The 18,585-nt window shown below is 45.4% G+C and overlaps 1 protein-coding gene across 3 annotated transcripts in view; it reads left to right on the plus strand.

The window, feature by feature from the left end:
* Window positions 1-18,585, plus strand: part of efl1 (elongation factor like GTPase 1) — a 69,051-nt gene that overhangs the window by 6,151 nt on the left and 44,315 nt on the right. For all 3 annotated transcript variants that reach the window (XM_031569714.2, XM_031569716.2, XM_031569715.2), the window contains exons 9-15: window positions 272-351; window positions 452-588; window positions 1,139-1,261; window positions 2,159-2,258; window positions 13,430-13,584; window positions 14,811-14,995; window positions 16,048-16,183. In XM_031569714.2, the coding sequence (XP_031425574.1) occupies window positions 272-351; window positions 452-588; window positions 1,139-1,261; window positions 2,159-2,258; window positions 13,430-13,584; window positions 14,811-14,995; window positions 16,048-16,183 (916 nt within the window). The remainder of the gene's footprint in view (window positions 1-271; window positions 352-451; window positions 589-1,138; window positions 1,262-2,158; window positions 2,259-13,429; window positions 13,585-14,810; window positions 14,996-16,047; window positions 16,184-18,585) is intronic.

Consider the following 18,585-nt stretch of genomic DNA (forward strand, 5'->3'; position numbering starts at 1 on the left):
AAGAAGTACTGGCTATAGAAATACCAGCCCTTTTCCATCAGCAATTAATGTCCAGCTGCCTGAAAGAAGCAGAAATCCCAGACTGTGGGCTTTGGCTTTAACACATGTGTGGTTATGCAGACTCAATGTGATTGGCATTTGTCGTTTTATTGACACACACAAGATATCGCTTTTCTTGGGTTTTTCGTCCCCGTGTAATATGATGTATGTTGACTGAGTCTATTTGAACAGCTGCTGGACGTTGAAGCCTTTCTTCTGTCTCCTTTCACAGTCCAAAGGGAAAAAGCCTCTTTTTGTACAGCTTGTCCTTGACAACATCTGGAGTTTGTACGACGCTGTCATCACGAGAAGGTGCGTTATTAACGGCCTGTAATATGTCAGTCAGAGCCTCATTTCTTTGCCTTTTTCTGGGACGCCATCGCCCTGCCTGACTGCATCAGTGTGTTCACAGAGATAAGGAGAAGGTGGAGAAGATGGTGGCCTCGCTGGGGGTGAAGGTGGCTGCTCGTGACCTCCGCCACTCCGACCCCAAAGTGCTCCTGAGCGCCGTCTGCAGTCAGTGGCTCCCAGTTTCTGAGGCTGTGCTCTGTATCCTTCCTCTGGCCTGAGTCACCACATTAAGCTCTTCCATATGGGGCCAATACCTGCTAGTCATTGTGCTTTGCCTTGTTAACATTGAATAGTGTCAGTGTTTGCATTTAATGTATATGTTATGTATATATATATGTGTGTGTGTGTGTGTATATATATATATATATATATCACACACACACACACACACACACACACACACACACACACACACACATATATATATATATATATATATATATATATATATATATATATATATATATACACACACACATACATATATATACATAACATATACATTAAATATATATACATAACATATACATTAAATGCAAACACTGACACTATTACGTATTACGTACGTATATATATATGCCGAGAAATTCTGTTATGGTCATAACCACAATATAACACGGCTGGCTGTATAACTAGGGCTATCTGTGTCCCATGTTATTTTGGTTAGACTGCACGTGTCTCTTCTCCTTTCCGTGGTAAGTGTAGTGGCCGTGGCTCCTGGTGGAAGCTCTTTAACAATTCCCCACAGCCATGGTGTGTGAGAAGCTGCCCAGCCCACTGGACATGACGGCCGAGCGCGTGGAGAAGCTGATGAGCGTGGGTTTGCGCCGCTTCGAATCGCTGCCCGAGCAGACCCAGGAGCTGAAGAGAGGTGAGCCTCCTGACCGCTTCACATCACATAACAGATACACACATACACACATCCTTGGAACTTTGGTTAACTCAGTGTGGTGCGGTGATGTGCTCGTGAGGAATGTGCGTAGCCGGAGTGCTTCGTCGTTATAGAATTCACCCAGAGTGATTTTCTTTGGCTGCTCCCAGCAGGAGGTTGGGTTGGTATCCAACACCTGTGTGAGGGAGGCTGTTTGATCTCTGCTGAATAGAGAGAGGGGGTGGGGGAGGGGGGGCGGTGCTCTGACCAGCATTTTCATGACCTTAGGGCGCAGGCCTCTTGTCATGTTGGACTTTTATGACGGTATTTATGTTTCCTTTAGCCTTTTTATTTCATTAGACCCCGTGCGAAATTCCATCCACCAAGGCAGCTTGGGGATCTGGCCATAGGTTGCGATATTGGCAGGCACTGCATCTTTCCAAAGCACTCAAGATTCATCCACCAGAGCCTTCCCTCACCCCTGACTCCATCTGTTCTTTCCCTACCCGGACTCGGCTCAGACCTGCTTAGTTTGACGGCTGCACCCTGTAGCTCATGTTAGCTGGCTTGGCTGCATCGTTGGCAGGAGCAGCAGTGTTCTATTTGAACTGGCATCAAATGTAGTATTTTCCCTCTTTATGACATTCATTTGGGTTTATTACTGATTCACCTCCATGTGCTCAGAGGCTCACATTAATATTCCCCTCCGCTGACCAGTACTCACGCTGGGCAGCAGTCACAAAAACAGCCGTGGAGGCTAAATGCATGCCTAACAGAAAGCTCAGAGAATGCCGTGGTTTCATTCTGTTTGATTTTTCTTCACCGTGTTTTCCTTTTTTTCCCCCTTTCTCTTCTCTTTTCTTTTCTTTTTTTTTTTTCATCCTCCGTCATTGAAAGCTTTCCTGGAGTGCTCGAATGAAGACACAGCCCCGGTTATTGTGTTCGTATCGAAGATGTTCGCCGTGGATTCAAAGACGCTGCCACAGAACAAGCAGAGGTACGTGACTGATCGGGGACCACAGGCACTAGAGAAGGATGACTCCATCGTATGGTCTTCGTCTCAGTCTGCCCCTCAGTCTGCCCCTCCTCACATCTCTCACTTCAGCAGCCCTGTTTGTTTCTCTGCACACTGGCCCCAATAACAACACACCTCATTTACTCTCGGCACACTGACTCAGTGATTATTTACATTTTTACTCCATGAGATCCTTCCTCCAAACAAAGCCTGTTCCGTGTGTGTGTGTGTGTGTGTGTGTGTGTGTGTGTGTGTGTGTGTGTGTGTGTGTGTGTGTGTGTGTGTGTGTGTGTGTGTGTGTGTGTGTGTGTGTGTGTGTGTGTGTGTGTGTGTGTGTGTGTGTGTGTGTGTGTGTGTGTGTGTGTGTTATATAAGCTTGCATAGTCATGCAGTATTTGTGTGTGTGTGTGTGATATGTTTGCAATTATGAGTGTATGACCATACGTGTGCCTGAATGAACATGCGTCTCCATGCATCAGACATGTCAGTGGAGCAGCTGAGTCTGAGTCTGAGTCTGAGTCTGAGTCTGGGTGCAGCTGCAGCTGTTTGTGCGGTGCAGCCGTGTGTGCTCGTGCTGCTGGAGCTCTTCCCTGATGTTTTAAAGTGAGCGAGTGGCCATTGATCTGCAGCAGGTGCTGGAGCGGGAGGACTGGCGAAGGGGCCCGTGAGGCCGGGCCCGGCTCTCGCCACATCAGCCGTTCCCCTCCGGCTCCGGCACCATGGGCCCTCTCCTCTCCTCTCCTCTCCTCTCCTCTCCTCCCAGCGCTGTCAGCCAGCTGCCCCTCTCCCTCCGCTGCCCACACTGGCGAACACACACTGGCGAACACACACTGAGTCACACAGGAGCTTTGATCCAGGATCAGTTTGCCGGGGGGCGGATGATGGAAATAATGAGATATGATAATGGCAGGGTTAATTCTAGGTCCGTAATCTCACGCTAAACAGGAGTTGTCAACAACTAAAGATTTTCTTAGCCCACCGAAAGGTCAGAGCTTTATTAGCGGTGTCTCCAATACGTTAATCTGACCAACCAGCTCAAATGACTGAATATTTCCTCAAAGTTTACTTACCTGTGTGCTTATCAAAGTATGAAGACCAAGGTCTACAAATTAATTATTTATAGTTTAATATTATAGTACATTTTCAATATGACTAAGATAAAGTGTAAACGTGTAAAAGTACAGAAATGAAAAGTTTAATATTAATAACAGAATGCAGTCAGATGACTGGCTGAATGTTAGTCGGCAGTGACCTTTTTGCTCGTATTGGTTGTCATGTTTACTTGATAGAAAACAGCTCTCCTGTAGACACATACTGCATACAGTACATGCTAGTTGTTTTTATAACTAACAATACACATTTAATATGCTCTAATGCAGAACAAACCCAAAGACTCACACACTGAAAGTGTTTAATATGCTCTAATGCAGGACAAACCCAAAGACTCACACACTGAAAGTGTTTAATATGCTCTAATGCAGAATAAACCCAAAGACTCACACACTGAAGGTGTTTAATATGCTCTAATGCAGAACAAACCCAAAGACTCACACACTGAAGGTGTTTAATATGCTCTAATGCAGAACAAACCCAAAGACTCACACACTGAAGGTGTTTAATATGCTCTAATGCAGGACAAACCCAAAGACTCACACACTGAAAGTGTTTAATATGCTCTAATGCAGAATAAACCCAAATACTCACACACTGAAGGTGTTTAATATGCTCTAATGCAGAACAAACCCAAAGACTCACACACTGAAGGTGTTTAATATGCTCTAATGCAGAACAAACCCAAAGACTCACACTGAAGGTGTTTAATATGCTCTAATGCAGAACAAACCCAAAGACTCACACACTGAAAGTGTTTAATATGCTCTAATGCAGGACAAACCCAAAGACTCACACACTGAAGGTGTTTAATATGCTCTAATGCAGAACAAACCCAAAGACTCACACACTGAAAGTGTTTAATATGCTCTAATGCAGAACAAACCCAAAGACTCACACACTGAAGGTGTTTAATATGCTCTAATGCAGGACAAACCCAAAGACTCACACACTGAAGGTGTTTAATATGCTCTAATGCAGAACAAACCCAAAGACTCACACACTGAAAGTGTTTAATATGCTCTAATGCAGAACAAACCCAAAGACTCACACACTGAAGGTGTTTAATATGCTCTAATGCAGAACAAACCCAAAGACTCACACTGAAGGTGTTTAATATGCTCTAATGCAGAACAAACCCAAAGACTCACACACTGAAAGTGTTTAATATGCTCTAATGCAGGACAAACCCAAAGACTCACACACTGAAGGTGTTTAATATGCTCTAATGCAGAACAAACCCAAAGACTCACACACTGAAAGTGTTTAATATGCTCTAATGCAGAACAAACCCAAAGACTCACACACTGAAGGTGTTTAATATGCTCTAATGCAGGACAAACCCAAAGACTCACACACTGAAGGTGTTTAATATGCTCTAATGCAGAACAAACCCAAAGACTCACACACTGAAGGTGTTTAATATGCTCTAATGCAGAACAAACCCAAAGACTCACACACTGAAGGTGTTTAATATGCTCTAATGCAGGACAAACCCAAAGACTCACACACTGAAGGTGTTTAATATGCTCTAATGCAGAACAAACCCAAAGACTCACACACTGAAGGTGTTTAATATGCTCTAATGCAGAACAAACCCAAAGACTCACACACTGAAGGTGTTTAATATGCTCTAATGCAGAACAAACCCAAAGACTCACACACTGAAGGTGTTTAATATGCTCTAATGCAGAACAAACCCAAAGACTCACACACTGAAGGTGTTTAATATGCTCTAATGCAGGACAAACCCAAAGACTCACACACTGAAGGTGTTTAATATGCTCTAATGCAGAACAAACCCAAAGACTCACACACTGAAGGTGTTTAATATGCTCTAATGCAGAACAAACCCAAAGACTCACACACTGAAGGTGTTTAATATGCTCTAATGCAGAACAAACCCAAAGACTCACACACTGAAAGTGTTTAATATGCTCTAATGCAGGACAAACCCAAAGACTCACACACTGAAGGTGTTTAATATGCTCTAATGCAGAACAAACCCAAAGACTCACACACTGAAAGTGTTTAATATGCTCTAATGCAGAACAAACCCAAAGACTCACACACTGAAGGTGTTTAATATGCTCTAATGCAGAACAAACCCAAAGACTCACACACTGAAGGTGTTTAATATGCTCTAATGCAGAACAAACCCAAAGACTCACACACTGAAAGTGTTTAATATGCTCTAATGCAGAACAAACCCAAAGACTCACACACTGAAGGTGTTTAATATGCTCTAATGCAGAACAAACCCAAAGACTCACACACTGAAGGTGTTTAATATGCTCTAATGCAGAACAAACCCAAAGACTCACACACTGAAAGTGTTTAATATGCTCTAATGCAGGACAAACCCAAAGACTCACACACTGAAGGTGTTTAATATGCTCTAATGCAGAACAAACCCAAAGACTCACACACTGAAAGTGTTTAATATGCTCTAATGCAGGACAAACCCAAAGACTCACACACTGAAAGTGTTTAATATGCTCTAATGCAGAACAAACCCAAAGACTCACACACTGAAGGTGTTTAATATGCTCTAATGCAGGACAAACCCAAAGACTCACACACTGAAGGTGTTTAATATGCTCTAATGCAGGACAAACCCAAAGACTCACACACTGAAAGTGTTTAATATGCTCTAATGCAGAACAAACCCAAAGACTCACACACTGAAGGTGTTTAATATGCTCTAATGCAGAACAAACCCAAAGACTCACACACTGAAGGTGTTTAATATGCTCTAATGCAGAATAAACCCAAAGACTCACACACTGAAGGTGTTTAATATGCTCTAATGCAGAATAAACCCAAAGACTCACACACTGAAGGTGTTTAATATGCTCTAATGCAGAATAAACCCAAAGACTCACACACTGAAGGTGTTTAATATGCTCTAATGCAGGACAAACCCAAAGACTCACACACTGAAGGTGTTTAATATGCTCTAATGCAGAACAAACCCAAAGACTCACACACTGAAGGTGTTTAATATGCTCTAATGCAGAACAAACCCAAAGACTCACACACTGAAGGTGTTTAATATGCTCTAATGCAGAACAAACCCAAAGACTCACACACTGAAGGTGTTTAATATGCTCTAATGCAGAACAAACCCAAAGACTCACACACTGAAGGTGTTTAATATGCTCTAATGCAGAACAAACCCAAAGACTCACACACTGAAGGTGTTTAATATGCTCTAATGCAGAACAAACCCAAAGACTCACACACTGAAGGTGTTTAATATGCTCTAATGCAGAACAAACCCAAAGACTCACACACTGAAGGTGTTTAATATGCTCTAATGCAGAACAAACCCAAAGACTCACACACTGAAGGTGTTTAATATGCTCTAATGCAGAACAAACCCAAAGACTCACACACTGAAAGTATTTCCTGGACTGAAGGTGGAGGCTCTGTTGTTCTGGCTGTGATGGGGAGCATGCGAATCAAACACATCTCTTGAGAAGACGCTCTTGCTTGCATTTACTCCCCCCCCCCCCCCCCCCCCCCCCCCCCTCCTTGTCAGGCATGAGTCATGGCGAGGGTCTGGAGGGCAGACACTAGATGGAGCACTCGGCGGGTTTACTCCGCGTACTGCTGACCCACCGCCAGGGTACGGCCCGACAGAAGAACGCCTTTGTTCTGCAGAACCACCGTGTGTTGAGAAAATAAGGGCTTGGGTTGGGCCTGTGGTTTCTTACATCCTTCTTCCTTTTGAAAGACACCATTTCTCTCAGCGAAAGCAAGTGGGTGGATGCTAACAGTCTCTCGAACATGTCGAGCTGATTTAAAAGTAAATAATTCCGGTCCTTGCTCAGCGGGACATGCTGAAGTGCCTTATTCTCTGACGAAGGGCCTACTGTTTTTCACAGGAAGCTGTTTCCCCAGCCTCCCGCTGTGAAGTGTGTGACGCCTCGAATTCTGCCAGACACTACCTGTCTGTGGCCGTCCTTGTTTTCCTTAATCGCCTGTTTTCCATTTTTTCCCCATCAAAGCAAATGGACCCAAACAGCAGGCTCCAGGGCATGATGCATCCCACATGATGGATTGATATAGCTAAGGATTAGCCTGCTTTTCTAGGGGAACACGCATACAGTTTTAAATGAGCGCCGCTTACTGTATCTGCCTCATAAATCTCTCGGCTGTCAGTGGCTGTGTCGGACGCGGGTGAAACTGCAACATGCTAATGTGATTAAGGATCCAAAATGGTTACTTCTGACTTGAAAGGCAAGGGTGACAGTGGCACACCGAGTTTAGTCATTGAAAGCAGATGGCCACAGGAAGCTGAGAGGATGGGCGGGAGCCATTAGGGCTCTCTGCATTGCTTTAATTGCCTGGCCTGTGGAACATGTGTGAGTGAGGAAGGGGAGGTTGGTGGAGACCTCTTCTTGTACAGTATTCAAGTTCCAACAAGTGAGCAAGAGCCTCCAATGGCCCCCATCACTGGTTATGGTTAAGATGAGGCTAGATTTAGAGTAGTCTAGAAAAACACTACAAAGCAAAGTTGGAATTAAATGTTACAAATGGTAGCGGTAATTAGATATCCATAATGGTTTCCTTTGGTTTGGACTGTTCTTTCGAGGCTTATATTGTTGTTTTTTTAACCAGCCGGATCTCTAACATTGGGTTGGTAAGACTTGGTATGGTTGGGTCATTCTGTTCCGTGATGAAAAGATGAGGCATGTTATGACTGCAGAGTTCATTCCCAGTGGTCATATATTGTTATTTATTCTGTTCCACATTATGCAGTTTCCTGAAATCAGGGGCTTATTTTTTAACTTGATTACTGTTACGATCATATTTCTTTCCATGACCACTCATTCCCTCATTACTTGGCAAGAAAGACCTCTACGGGCAGATAGTGAAGGTGACAGTCCACTTGAGTGAACAGGACCAGGTTATTTTTATTTGTTTTTGTAATTCCTCCTCCAATCCCTTTGGAACTGGTTTCCCGGTCCCCCCCCCCCCCCCCCCCCCCCCCCCCCCCTTCTTCTCCGCTGCTGCTGCTGCCAGCTCCAAGCTCCAAGCTCCAAGCAGCCTTGCGTAAACGCCCGAGCGCTCCCCCTGACCTGAGCTGATCTCCAGCCTCCTCAGCTTCCTCAGGTCTTCGGAGCGTGCAGAAACCCACAGAATTCCACCAGCCAGCCACTTTTCCTGTCAGGCAACCAAGCCATAATTGCAAGGGTCTGCCATTAGCTGTATGGCAGGGGGAGAGAGAGAGAGTGAAGGGAAAAGAGAGAGAGATAGAGAGAGAGAAGCTGTCAAGAAGAAGAGGAGGAGGAGGAGAAGGAGGGAGAGGAGATGTGTTTGGCGGGTGCCATCCTCCTTGTGATGCAGGCCCACCTCTGCAGAGGAGCATCTTTAATGAGGTTTAGCATCTCACCTGCCTAGGTGCTGCCACCTGCTGTCGGATGTCATACTACACACGCACACACACACATACACATAAACTCTACCCCCACATAACAGCTCAACAACCGGGCCAAGAGCTTGTTGCAGATGTAAGCCTTCATTGTGTGTGTGTGTGTGTGTGTGTGTGTGTGTGTGTGTGTGTGTGTGTGTGTGTGTGTGTGGTGTGTTTCAGTATACATTTTTAATGAACTGATCCCAGAAGGCTTCATGTGTACTCTGTGTATTTGCTCGAGGAGCACCGTGCAGAGATGCTGCATGTTGACACCCCAACTCTTGAGCTCTTTGTGGAACCTTTGCATCTGCTGTCATTGTGGGATGGCAGGGAAGGGTTTGAAAATCTCTCCCTCTATAGAACAGCAGATGGTAGGGGGGGGGCTTCCATTCATCATTTTTTGCTCCCCACAATCATGTTTGATGCCTTTTATTTGAATGGAAGGATGTGCTGTTGAGCAGCATCAGCTGGAGCAGACCCCCCCCCCCCCCCCCCCCCACACACACACACACACACAGACACACAGACACACACCTCTCATTTGACCTACATTTTTTAAGGAAGACTTCCAGCCCTGCCTATTATAGCAGCATTACTTAAGATGACCCAGATCTTACTGTATGTGTACAGAAGTGAGTCAATGTAAAACCAATAGCACTCAGAGTTTAGTGGATTAAAGTCATTATGACAAGAGAGCTTCTTTTCTGTGCTGAAATACTTCCTGCTGTTTGCTGGAATGCCACTACTAAAATAAGACCATGTATGTAATCTCCATGGTATGAAAGTTTTAGGTTGATTTTAATCATTTGTTGATTTTAGATTTAGATTTTTAAATTGCTTTTAGACTGCATTTTGTTGATCATGGGATTGTAGTTAAGTTGGATAATATTCTGTTCACGGTTTGTCACAGTAAGAGAGAAAGAAGTCAGATCTACATCTTAAGTGTTAGTCAGAAGTACACGACCGCTAACCAAAGCAAAATGCCATTTCAGCCCTCCATATCAAGGGGCACTCGCATCAGTCAAGACAGCCGCAGTTATGTGTGCAGTTGCCATAGCGATGGTGAGTTTGGGTCGCCATGGAAGGATAATCACACAGTTTCTCAGGAGTGTGTGGGGTAACCTCTCTTAGGCTATGCACCAGTACTTGGCGCCAAGGAGTCCTCTTTGCTGATTGGTTGATAACAGAGTCGGAGTTTCAGCAATGCCTCGGAGGGGTTGTGAGGCAGACTAGGCATGCTGCCTACACACCAAAACCCCCCCGACCCCGACAACAGCAATCTCAAGGTCTTACCAACAGCACAGAGGAGAATCTGGTGAATGTGTCTGTGGGGTCTGAAATGACCACAGCATGTTTGAAATGAAGGAGAGCATGTTTGTCACACACAGGCTGGAGCAATTCAGCATGACAAATGTGGTATCTGTCTTGGCCATAATTTGAAGGAATATGTTTGTCAAGTTAACAGCTCTTTTAAATCCAATATAAGTGACTATATGGGATAATGTTAACATATTTTAAATGTGTCTTCAAATTTTTGTATGGTTATATTCCGCTTAAGCTGTAGAAAATAGAACAGATATGGTTTTGATCCTATGATGGAAATTCCATTAGCTGTTTTTTTTTTTTGTCACATGAATGATGCCATTTCTCTAGCCTGACGGTCCAAGGGTAGCATGTGATCTTTGTCTAAAGCGGAAAGTATCTACAATCAAAATCTTTGCCCTGGTGAAAACCTATGAAGTGTGTGTTGTTGACAGCTTTAGTATCGATACATCTTTTCATTTTTCCCCTCCATCTTTTTCCTGCTAGGTATGAAAAAAAAAAAAAAAAAAACTTGTGGGTTTAAAAGTCTTACTTGAAGCTTCAGAACCCATTACTTCATAACCACTGCAGTGAGGGCCATAAAACAGACTCATGCTGTTCACATTACTGTCATTAAGTGACAGGTTTGAACTCAAGGGGAAAACGCTCTGATTCCACTGCAGTCCAGTCATACTGAAACACTAAGAGCTCGGGGGTATGGCATGTCAGAGTGGAAGTGTTAAGGAGCTATATATATACTTCCATCATCATTTTGAGAGATGATGGAAACCAAAAAGAGATTCACTCTTGGGTTAATGGTACGTTTTTGTATAGAGAGGAAAGTGTTTTCAGATTCACAGCGCAGTTACTTTAGTTCACAATTTATGGCTGGAAAGCAGCTAATATAATTCCTAAAGTTTAGGCCCTTCATTGAGTGGCCATTCAGTTCTTTTTTATTTCTGGATGTGTGTGTTTCTCTTGAGGTTTTGCATCACTGGCATCTTTTATGTCCTCGTAATTTATGCATGGCGGAGGTGTAATCATGTTTTCAGCGTGGCCGTTTCCAGCCACGATCATAACTAGTTGTGTTTACAGAGCCACCGGCTGGGGCCTATTTTCAGCGGCCACTTTGTTATTATGGGGCTTAGGATGTGTCGACACTATTTGAGGGGCCCTCCGCCACCCGGGCCATGGCTGCGCTCATTGTGGCCACTTCCAAGCATACACTTCACTTACCACAATGACACTCCTGTGTGAGCTTTCAAATGGCACATGTGGCATGGATTTGCAACAACCGGTCCTGAGTAATTGTGTTTTTCCAGCTTGGCCCCAGAGAGCGCATGTCTGCTGTAATTACAGGACTTGACCTCTTGTCGTTTATCAATTCATTATTATTGTTAGTATTTCTTTCAGAGCTCTATGAACAAACACAAGGAGAGAAGTGGACACCGAAGGGACATATGGGTAGCGATATGTGTGGTGTCCGCAGTTACAGTGCGGCACGACCACAACCACAGGACCATGTTAGGAAATCAGACTGCTGTTGGGATTTGGCAAATTGGCCATGTTCTCTCCTTGTTTAGTTCTAGTTTGCTTTATGACCGTTACGTGATCCCAAAAAACGAACATGGTTTAGTCACCCCCCCTAACTGTAATTGTGTCCTCTGGGGGTGAGAGGTGATAACTTGATCTATTTTTGGGGTGTAGCTGAATGATCATAAACCTAATTGTTTACTACAGAGAGAGTCTGTCAAGCCCATTACCAAACAAAAAAAAAGTATTAGCTAGAGTGTGAGACATTTTTCCACAAAGCAATCATGAGATTTGTAATGTCCTACCATAAAACTGTCCCTTTTTATAGCCTCAAACAGTAAAATGTTTTATTTTGTTGAAGTTTCTGGGCTGAATGATTCACAGATTAGGATTCCCACTTTTTGAACTCTTACTGTTGTAATTCTGCCGTGTATCTGCACAATCGTATGAATAGACCTTGGAATGCTATATGTCACATGAAAGCGTATCAGTTATTTTGGGTACCTGTTCTGTGGACAGGATGTTGCCAAGGGCAGGTTTTATCGCATGCCATTAATCTAACTAAAATGGTCCATTTTATTATGTTAACACCAAGACTCCATTGTCCAGCTCTAGACGGAATGGAATCTAGCTAAATATCTATGTTTGTCACAGTGCAATTAAGAACAAGTACGTACATGTGTATGTGTCTAGGAACGCTTTTAGATTGAGAGTGACAGCAGCCAACAGTAGCAACTGTTTCATGAGAGGAGTTTTTTAAGATGCTCAAATCCTGGTGACACAAGGGATTCATTCTGGATCTCCCTTAACACAAGCATCAGGTCAGTGAGAAGCTTTTGTGTCTGGTAATCCAGTTGTCTGGACAAATCCAGCTCTCAGAAGGTAACAGTGGTGGTGGGGGGGGGTTTATAAGATGTTATTTTTCTTACCCGCTAAGCACTGACGCATTAGAACAGTGAAAGAAAGAAACCACATCAGCAGTGATACCAGTAACGGGTGTGATGACAATGAAAGACCATGGGATGGGAAACTCTGGGTTCACGAGCGCTTTGCCTCACGCTAGTTGTCCAAACACATTCCTCCCATACACATTGGCTGCATTCGCTAGAATGTCTAGCTTCTCCCAGTATGGCATCTGCAGAGACACACACAAACAGATGCTGCTCAAACTGAAAATGTGTCCAAGTGTGTGTGTGTGTGTGTGTGTGCCCAAGAATGTGAAGCCTGTGTTTTTACCAGTGCTCTCAAAAATGCCTGGTTAACTGTTATTACAAATTCACCTCATTATCATATTATTCTGAATCATTATCCTGCTATGAGGTCTCATTCGTTCTCTCTCAATCGTTCATGAACCCATGCCCCAAATTAAGTTGAAATCGTATCAATTATGACACATTCCCTAAATGTTGTTATTCATACTCCCACACAGCACGCCAAGTCAAATGTCTTATTTTTGAACCGCCGTAGCGCCATGCATCCCCAGAGCAACTGCACAGTCAATACTGATGCAGAGCGGGAGAAGAGGTAGAGACGTGGACAGAGGAGGAAAGAAAGAAAGAAAGAGTGATACATGGACACGGCCTTGGAGTCATTTTAATGTGCCTCCCGTCAGCTTTTGTTGCTGATGGTTTTTTCTTTCTCTTTTTTTTTCTCCTTCCAGATCTGCTCTGCAGTTGACTGTGTGAGTGTTTGAGTGAGCTTTAATGACACACTGCTGTGCACTTCTCTCTCTCCCACTCTCTCTCTCTCTCTCTCTCTCCCCCCCCCCCCTCTTTATTTCGTCCAGGCCATTGACACAGGAGGAGATTGCTCAGCGCCGAGAGCTGGCCAGACAGAGACATGCTGAGAGGCTGGCAGCCAATCAGGGTGCAGAAAGCTCAGAGTCTGCCCACGCTGGTGCCATTCCACAGACAGCTCCGTCTGCTGGGGAGAGCATTACAGGCAAGGACATTCTCTCTCTCTCTCGCTCGCTCTCTCTCTCTCTCTCCATCTCTTATCGTTGTGCCCATCTCCCGAGCTCTCTACCCCTGTTCCATCTCTCTTCCACTCTACCTCTTTCTCACTCTCTTCACACCTCTTTTATTCCTCTTTATCTTCTCTCTCTAATTGCCTTACTGACGCTTATCTTGGTTCCTTTCCTTTGTCTCTTCTCCATCTTCACACACACACACACACACACACACACACACACACACACACACACACACACACACACACACACACACACACCCTCCCCCACTACCCAGAAACCCTCCAGTCAGTTCATAAGAATAGAATAGTAAAGCCTTTATTGTCATTGTATTCGCATACAACGAAATTTGGAGCGCTGCTCCTGTTTGTGCGACGGGGGACAACATATAGCACAACAACAACAACAACAACAACATATAACACAACAATAGCACAAATAGATAAGCACCACAAGCCCCCCCACACACACATGCTGACAGAGTGGCCTAAAGATTCAGACGAGGTGCAGCGCACACAGATGCTGATATGAACCACAGGGTTCATCAGGGGCGGTCCATGCACCTTAAAACCCTCCGTCATCTGAAGAGCGGATGTGAGCGCTATTGCGTCCTAGCCAGTGTCTCTGACTTTCACTGAGTGTTTTTTTTTTTTTTCTTTCCAAGGGCTGTGGGAAAAGTGTTCATGCCATTTAATACCAAATTGTTGGATAGAATGTATCTAAGATCATTCTGGGTCATTCCTGTTTATTTTTTGTTACGGTGTCTGTGACTGTACTTCTAGTGTTGTATCTGCTAATCTGTTGTGTCTCCTGTGTTTTATATGAGAAGAGTCCCTTTGGTTGAATAAGAGATTGAACAGTCTACTCCTACTCATAACATTAGCACTTCACAGCCCACTTGAGAAAATGGCACCATTAAAAAATGCCATCAACAACAGTGAATGGCTGTTTATCGGCGTGTGTGTGTGTGTGTGTGTGTGTGTGTGTGCGTGCGTGCGTGACTGTGCATGCGTGTGTGTGTGTGTGTGTGTGTGTTTCCGTCTAGATATATGTAATAATTTGTGTCTCCGTTGCAGTGCTTATAACGTACCTAAAGCCTTCAACACCCCCTTCTCTGGGTCTAAGCCCCTCTCTTCTGAACATGTGCTCTCATCTGTTTAACTTTATCCATCCCTCCCTCGTTCCCTCCCTCCTGCAGGTGGTGGTGACCCGTCGGCTCAGATGGAGGCTCTGGACCTGAGGTCCAGCGGCACCAGGGAGGAGGAGGAGGAGGACAGAGAGCACTTTGTGGCCTTCGCCAGAGTCTACAGCGGCAGGGTCCGCAGAGGCCAGCGCGTCTTTGTGCTCGGCCCCAAGTACGACCCGGCGCAGGCACTGAGGACGGTACGCACACACACACGCACACACACACGCTCCCGCTCAAGCCCCCTCTCGCTTCCCTGAGCAGCAGGTCATGCCGCTGGAGCTGGTGCTGCTCAAAAGGAAACAAGTTGGATTTGGGGGATTTAGTCATTGAATGTAATGTTAGACAATGAGAATAGCTCCCTAAGGCAGTTTAGTTGTAACAGGTTTTAACATGGCTGACATGCTTGCGCATAAAACTCCCTTTAATCACCTGAACCTTTAGAAACACAAGACGTTACATTATGCCTCATTAGTTATCCATTCAACATTTTTGACCCTCCTTCGTTCAGAACAAGCTAATTACGGTACCTCCTGGAGTTATTCTCTAGAAGCCTGTAGATGTTTATTTCACTCGTACGTAGTTACTGTATTTAAGACAAATTAAACCTCATTTTAGCTCCCAAGCCTCTTTTCTCAGAAATGCTATGTGGGGCCACTGGGTACCTGACAGGCAGCCGGTGGCGTTGTTAAGCCCTGCCGTGAGAGAGAGCTGAACGCCGGGTGATGAAGAATCGCGGTGCTCTCACAGGAGGCCGAGTCGGTGCCTCACGTTGGGCAGAAATATGAGCGCCCCGACTGGACGCTGCCCAGAAAAGAAATTACTTTGTCACTGGACTATCCGTCAGCCAGCCTCCTCCTCCTCCTCCTCCTCTTCTTCCTCTTGTCTGCTCCTCCATGCTCTGCTAGAGGAGGTGGAGGAGGTGGAGGAGGTTGAAGGGCTGCTGTAGTGGTGGCTGCGTCATCACTGATTAATAGTGGGCTGTCATAAAAAGCCTCTTTTCCTTTCCTCTCGCCCTCCGTCCTGTCCTCTCCGTCCTGTCCCCCCCCCCCAGGCTCTCACTCTGTTATTGCCGGGGGAAAACAAGCTGATGAGGCAGTGTGGGTAAGACTTACTGGAAGCTGGTGTCGCTTTTGGTTTGTTATCGGTGGGATTCTAATCTGTGTGTGTGTGTGTGTGTGTGTGTGTCTCTCTCTCTCTCTGTGTGTGTGTGTGTGTGTGTGTGTGTCTATCTTCTGTCTCTGTGGGGCAGTTGCCAGAGGGCAGCTCTGCAGCCGATGCCCTACCCCCCGTGCCCCACCTGGTCTGCTGCAGCCTGGACGACCTGTACCTGCTGATGGGCCGGGAGCTGGAGGAGCTGGAACAGGTACCCTCAGGCAATGTTCTCGGTGCGTACAGTAGCCACACTCTCTTTCAGACACACACACACACACATGCTCACACACGCGCACACACACACACACACACACACACTCACACACACATATTACACATGCAAAGACAATGCCACAGACAAGGCTCACTGCCAGATTCAATGGTATTCTAAAATGACATGAGCACCTGCTTCCCTTCTTACTAGTGAGTTCCTCCATTTTTCTTTTTTTCAACCTAAATACAGACTTTGCTAATTCTATATTGCCTCCATTGAGCTATACCACATGCACACACATACACACACACACACACACACAGGGCAGTAAAGACATGAACGCCATCTTGCCGCTTCACTGTTTCCACCCCATATCAACCGCATTCCTTCTTTCTCTCTGAAGATGCTATTGACATTCTAGTAGTCTTGGCTGCAACAAGCTGGGGCTACAGTGTGGAAATCCATAATTGAAACCCATAGGGAAGGCATTCCTCACTGAAGACAGTGGCAGTGCATGCTACAGTAGAGCCTCTATACACCGCTCAAGCCATCTTTAGGGGGGAAAGGGAGGAGAGCGCCTTGAGCTGCCAGCTTTCATGGAAACAGAGCAGGAGGCTAGCATGTATTTTTTGAATTCTGTCAACAAAAACACAAGATTTTGACAACACGCCGCCTTAACCAAAGAATTTAGCCATTTGCCTCTCGTCCCATACAGAGAGTCCACCACCAACTCAGTAAATAAACAACAAATAGATAAATAACAACTACCAACACTTTAGAGTTGCATTGCTAAATCATTACTGTGTCTGGAACATCGGCATCTCTCCACAATCAGTCAAAGAAGTTGAGTCAAAACTGTGGATAAGCAACTCGGAGAACATCTTTGTAGCATTTCTGAGAGGCAGAAAAGAAAGTGTTAAGAGGGATAAAAGAAAGTTCATCAGGGAGCATCACATAGTGGTCTAAAGCAGAAAAGCACCTTCATTATTATTATTACCTATATTCTTCTCAGTTCTCAGCCAGCTGTTGGGGTCTCCCGTGGGGCATGTTAGGTAGTCAGTCCCCCTGCTTGCTAATGCATTTCCAGTGCCTTGCACAGGGCGACCCTGAGTGGAGGAGAGGAGGAACAGGCGTTCTAGTTGTCTGTGTGATTTATGGTCTTGGAATGCTCTGTCAATATCTCTCCATCTATGTGACTGATGGTATTTATTTACATGAGTTACACTGCTGGCTTAATGGAGTGCTGTAATGTAGTGTAGTGTGTCAACACAACGGTAAACCGATGAACCAGTGAAATACACAAGTGAGGACAAGTGAAGTGAAAGGCTCATCATCTGTTGTGCCGGTACATTCCGCCAACTGCCCACCACCAGTCCCTCCATTTTGGGTGGAAGTATAAAGCAAGCCTTTCCAGAACTAGTTGAAAGGGCATGTGCTTCTTCCTCCCCGTAGTGATTTGCAGCATATTATGAGTGCATTATTGAGCGCCGTGGAACAGCTGCTACTTAACGCAGCCCCTTCAACACCTGTCCCCCATGAGTCATCTGTGCCAGGGTGTTGAGCTGAGGCGCACGGAAGGCTCTTTGACCCTCCGCCCCCCCCCCCCCCCCCCCACTGAAGGGCACCTCCGGCACGGCAGAGATGCCATACAAATGCCACCCCCCCCAACACACACACACACACACACACACACACACACTCTCACTCTCTCTCTCTCTCTCTCTCTCTCTCTCTCTCTCTCTCTCTCTCTCTCTCTCTCAATGGCCCTCGACATGGGAGTGCTGGCGACATGTACAAAACATTTTAATAGCAGGATGCTTCAGCTCACCCCAACCGAGTAGACTAATGCTGCAAATCACCTGTTCCAGTCGAGGTGGTGCTGTTAAGCTTTCCAAAAAAAAAGGGAAAGTTAGGCGACCGTCTCAAGTGCCTGTGAGTGGTCCTTACCCTCACGACCCACATTTACCACGCTTGCTGTCAGCTCCTACGTATAGCAAGCTGGGCTGGTGGCAGCATGGGTTCACACCTCCCCTTGCCCCCATCCTGAGCACGTCAGAGCTCCAGTCTGCAGTGATTGCTCAGCGTGTGTCTTGGAAAGTTTCCTCATTAAAGCCAGAGAAGCTAGAATGGGCGTGATGGCAAATGTTTAACATGTCACAGGGAGCTCCCATGGTAAGGTGCTAAGCAGTCATTAAGATGAGTGTTTGGGTGTTTTGCTAAAATTGCTCTGCACCTGGGTGTTATAAATAACGAGAGAGAGAGAGAGAGAGAGAGAGAGAGAGAGAGAGAGAGAGAGAGAGAGAGAGAGAGAGAGAGAGAGAGAGAGAGAGAGAGAGAGAGATCATCTCGTACATTCTGTGCCGGGATTTGTAGTCAGATCAACATTTTGTTGTAATACATGCACAACATTACGTGATGCTT

The sequence above is a fragment of the Clupea harengus genome, chromosome 6 (genome assembly GCF_900700415.2).
Source record: "Clupea harengus chromosome 6, Ch_v2.0.2, whole genome shotgun sequence".
NCBI classification, from domain to species: domain Eukaryota; kingdom Metazoa; phylum Chordata; class Actinopteri; order Clupeiformes; family Clupeidae; genus Clupea; species Clupea harengus.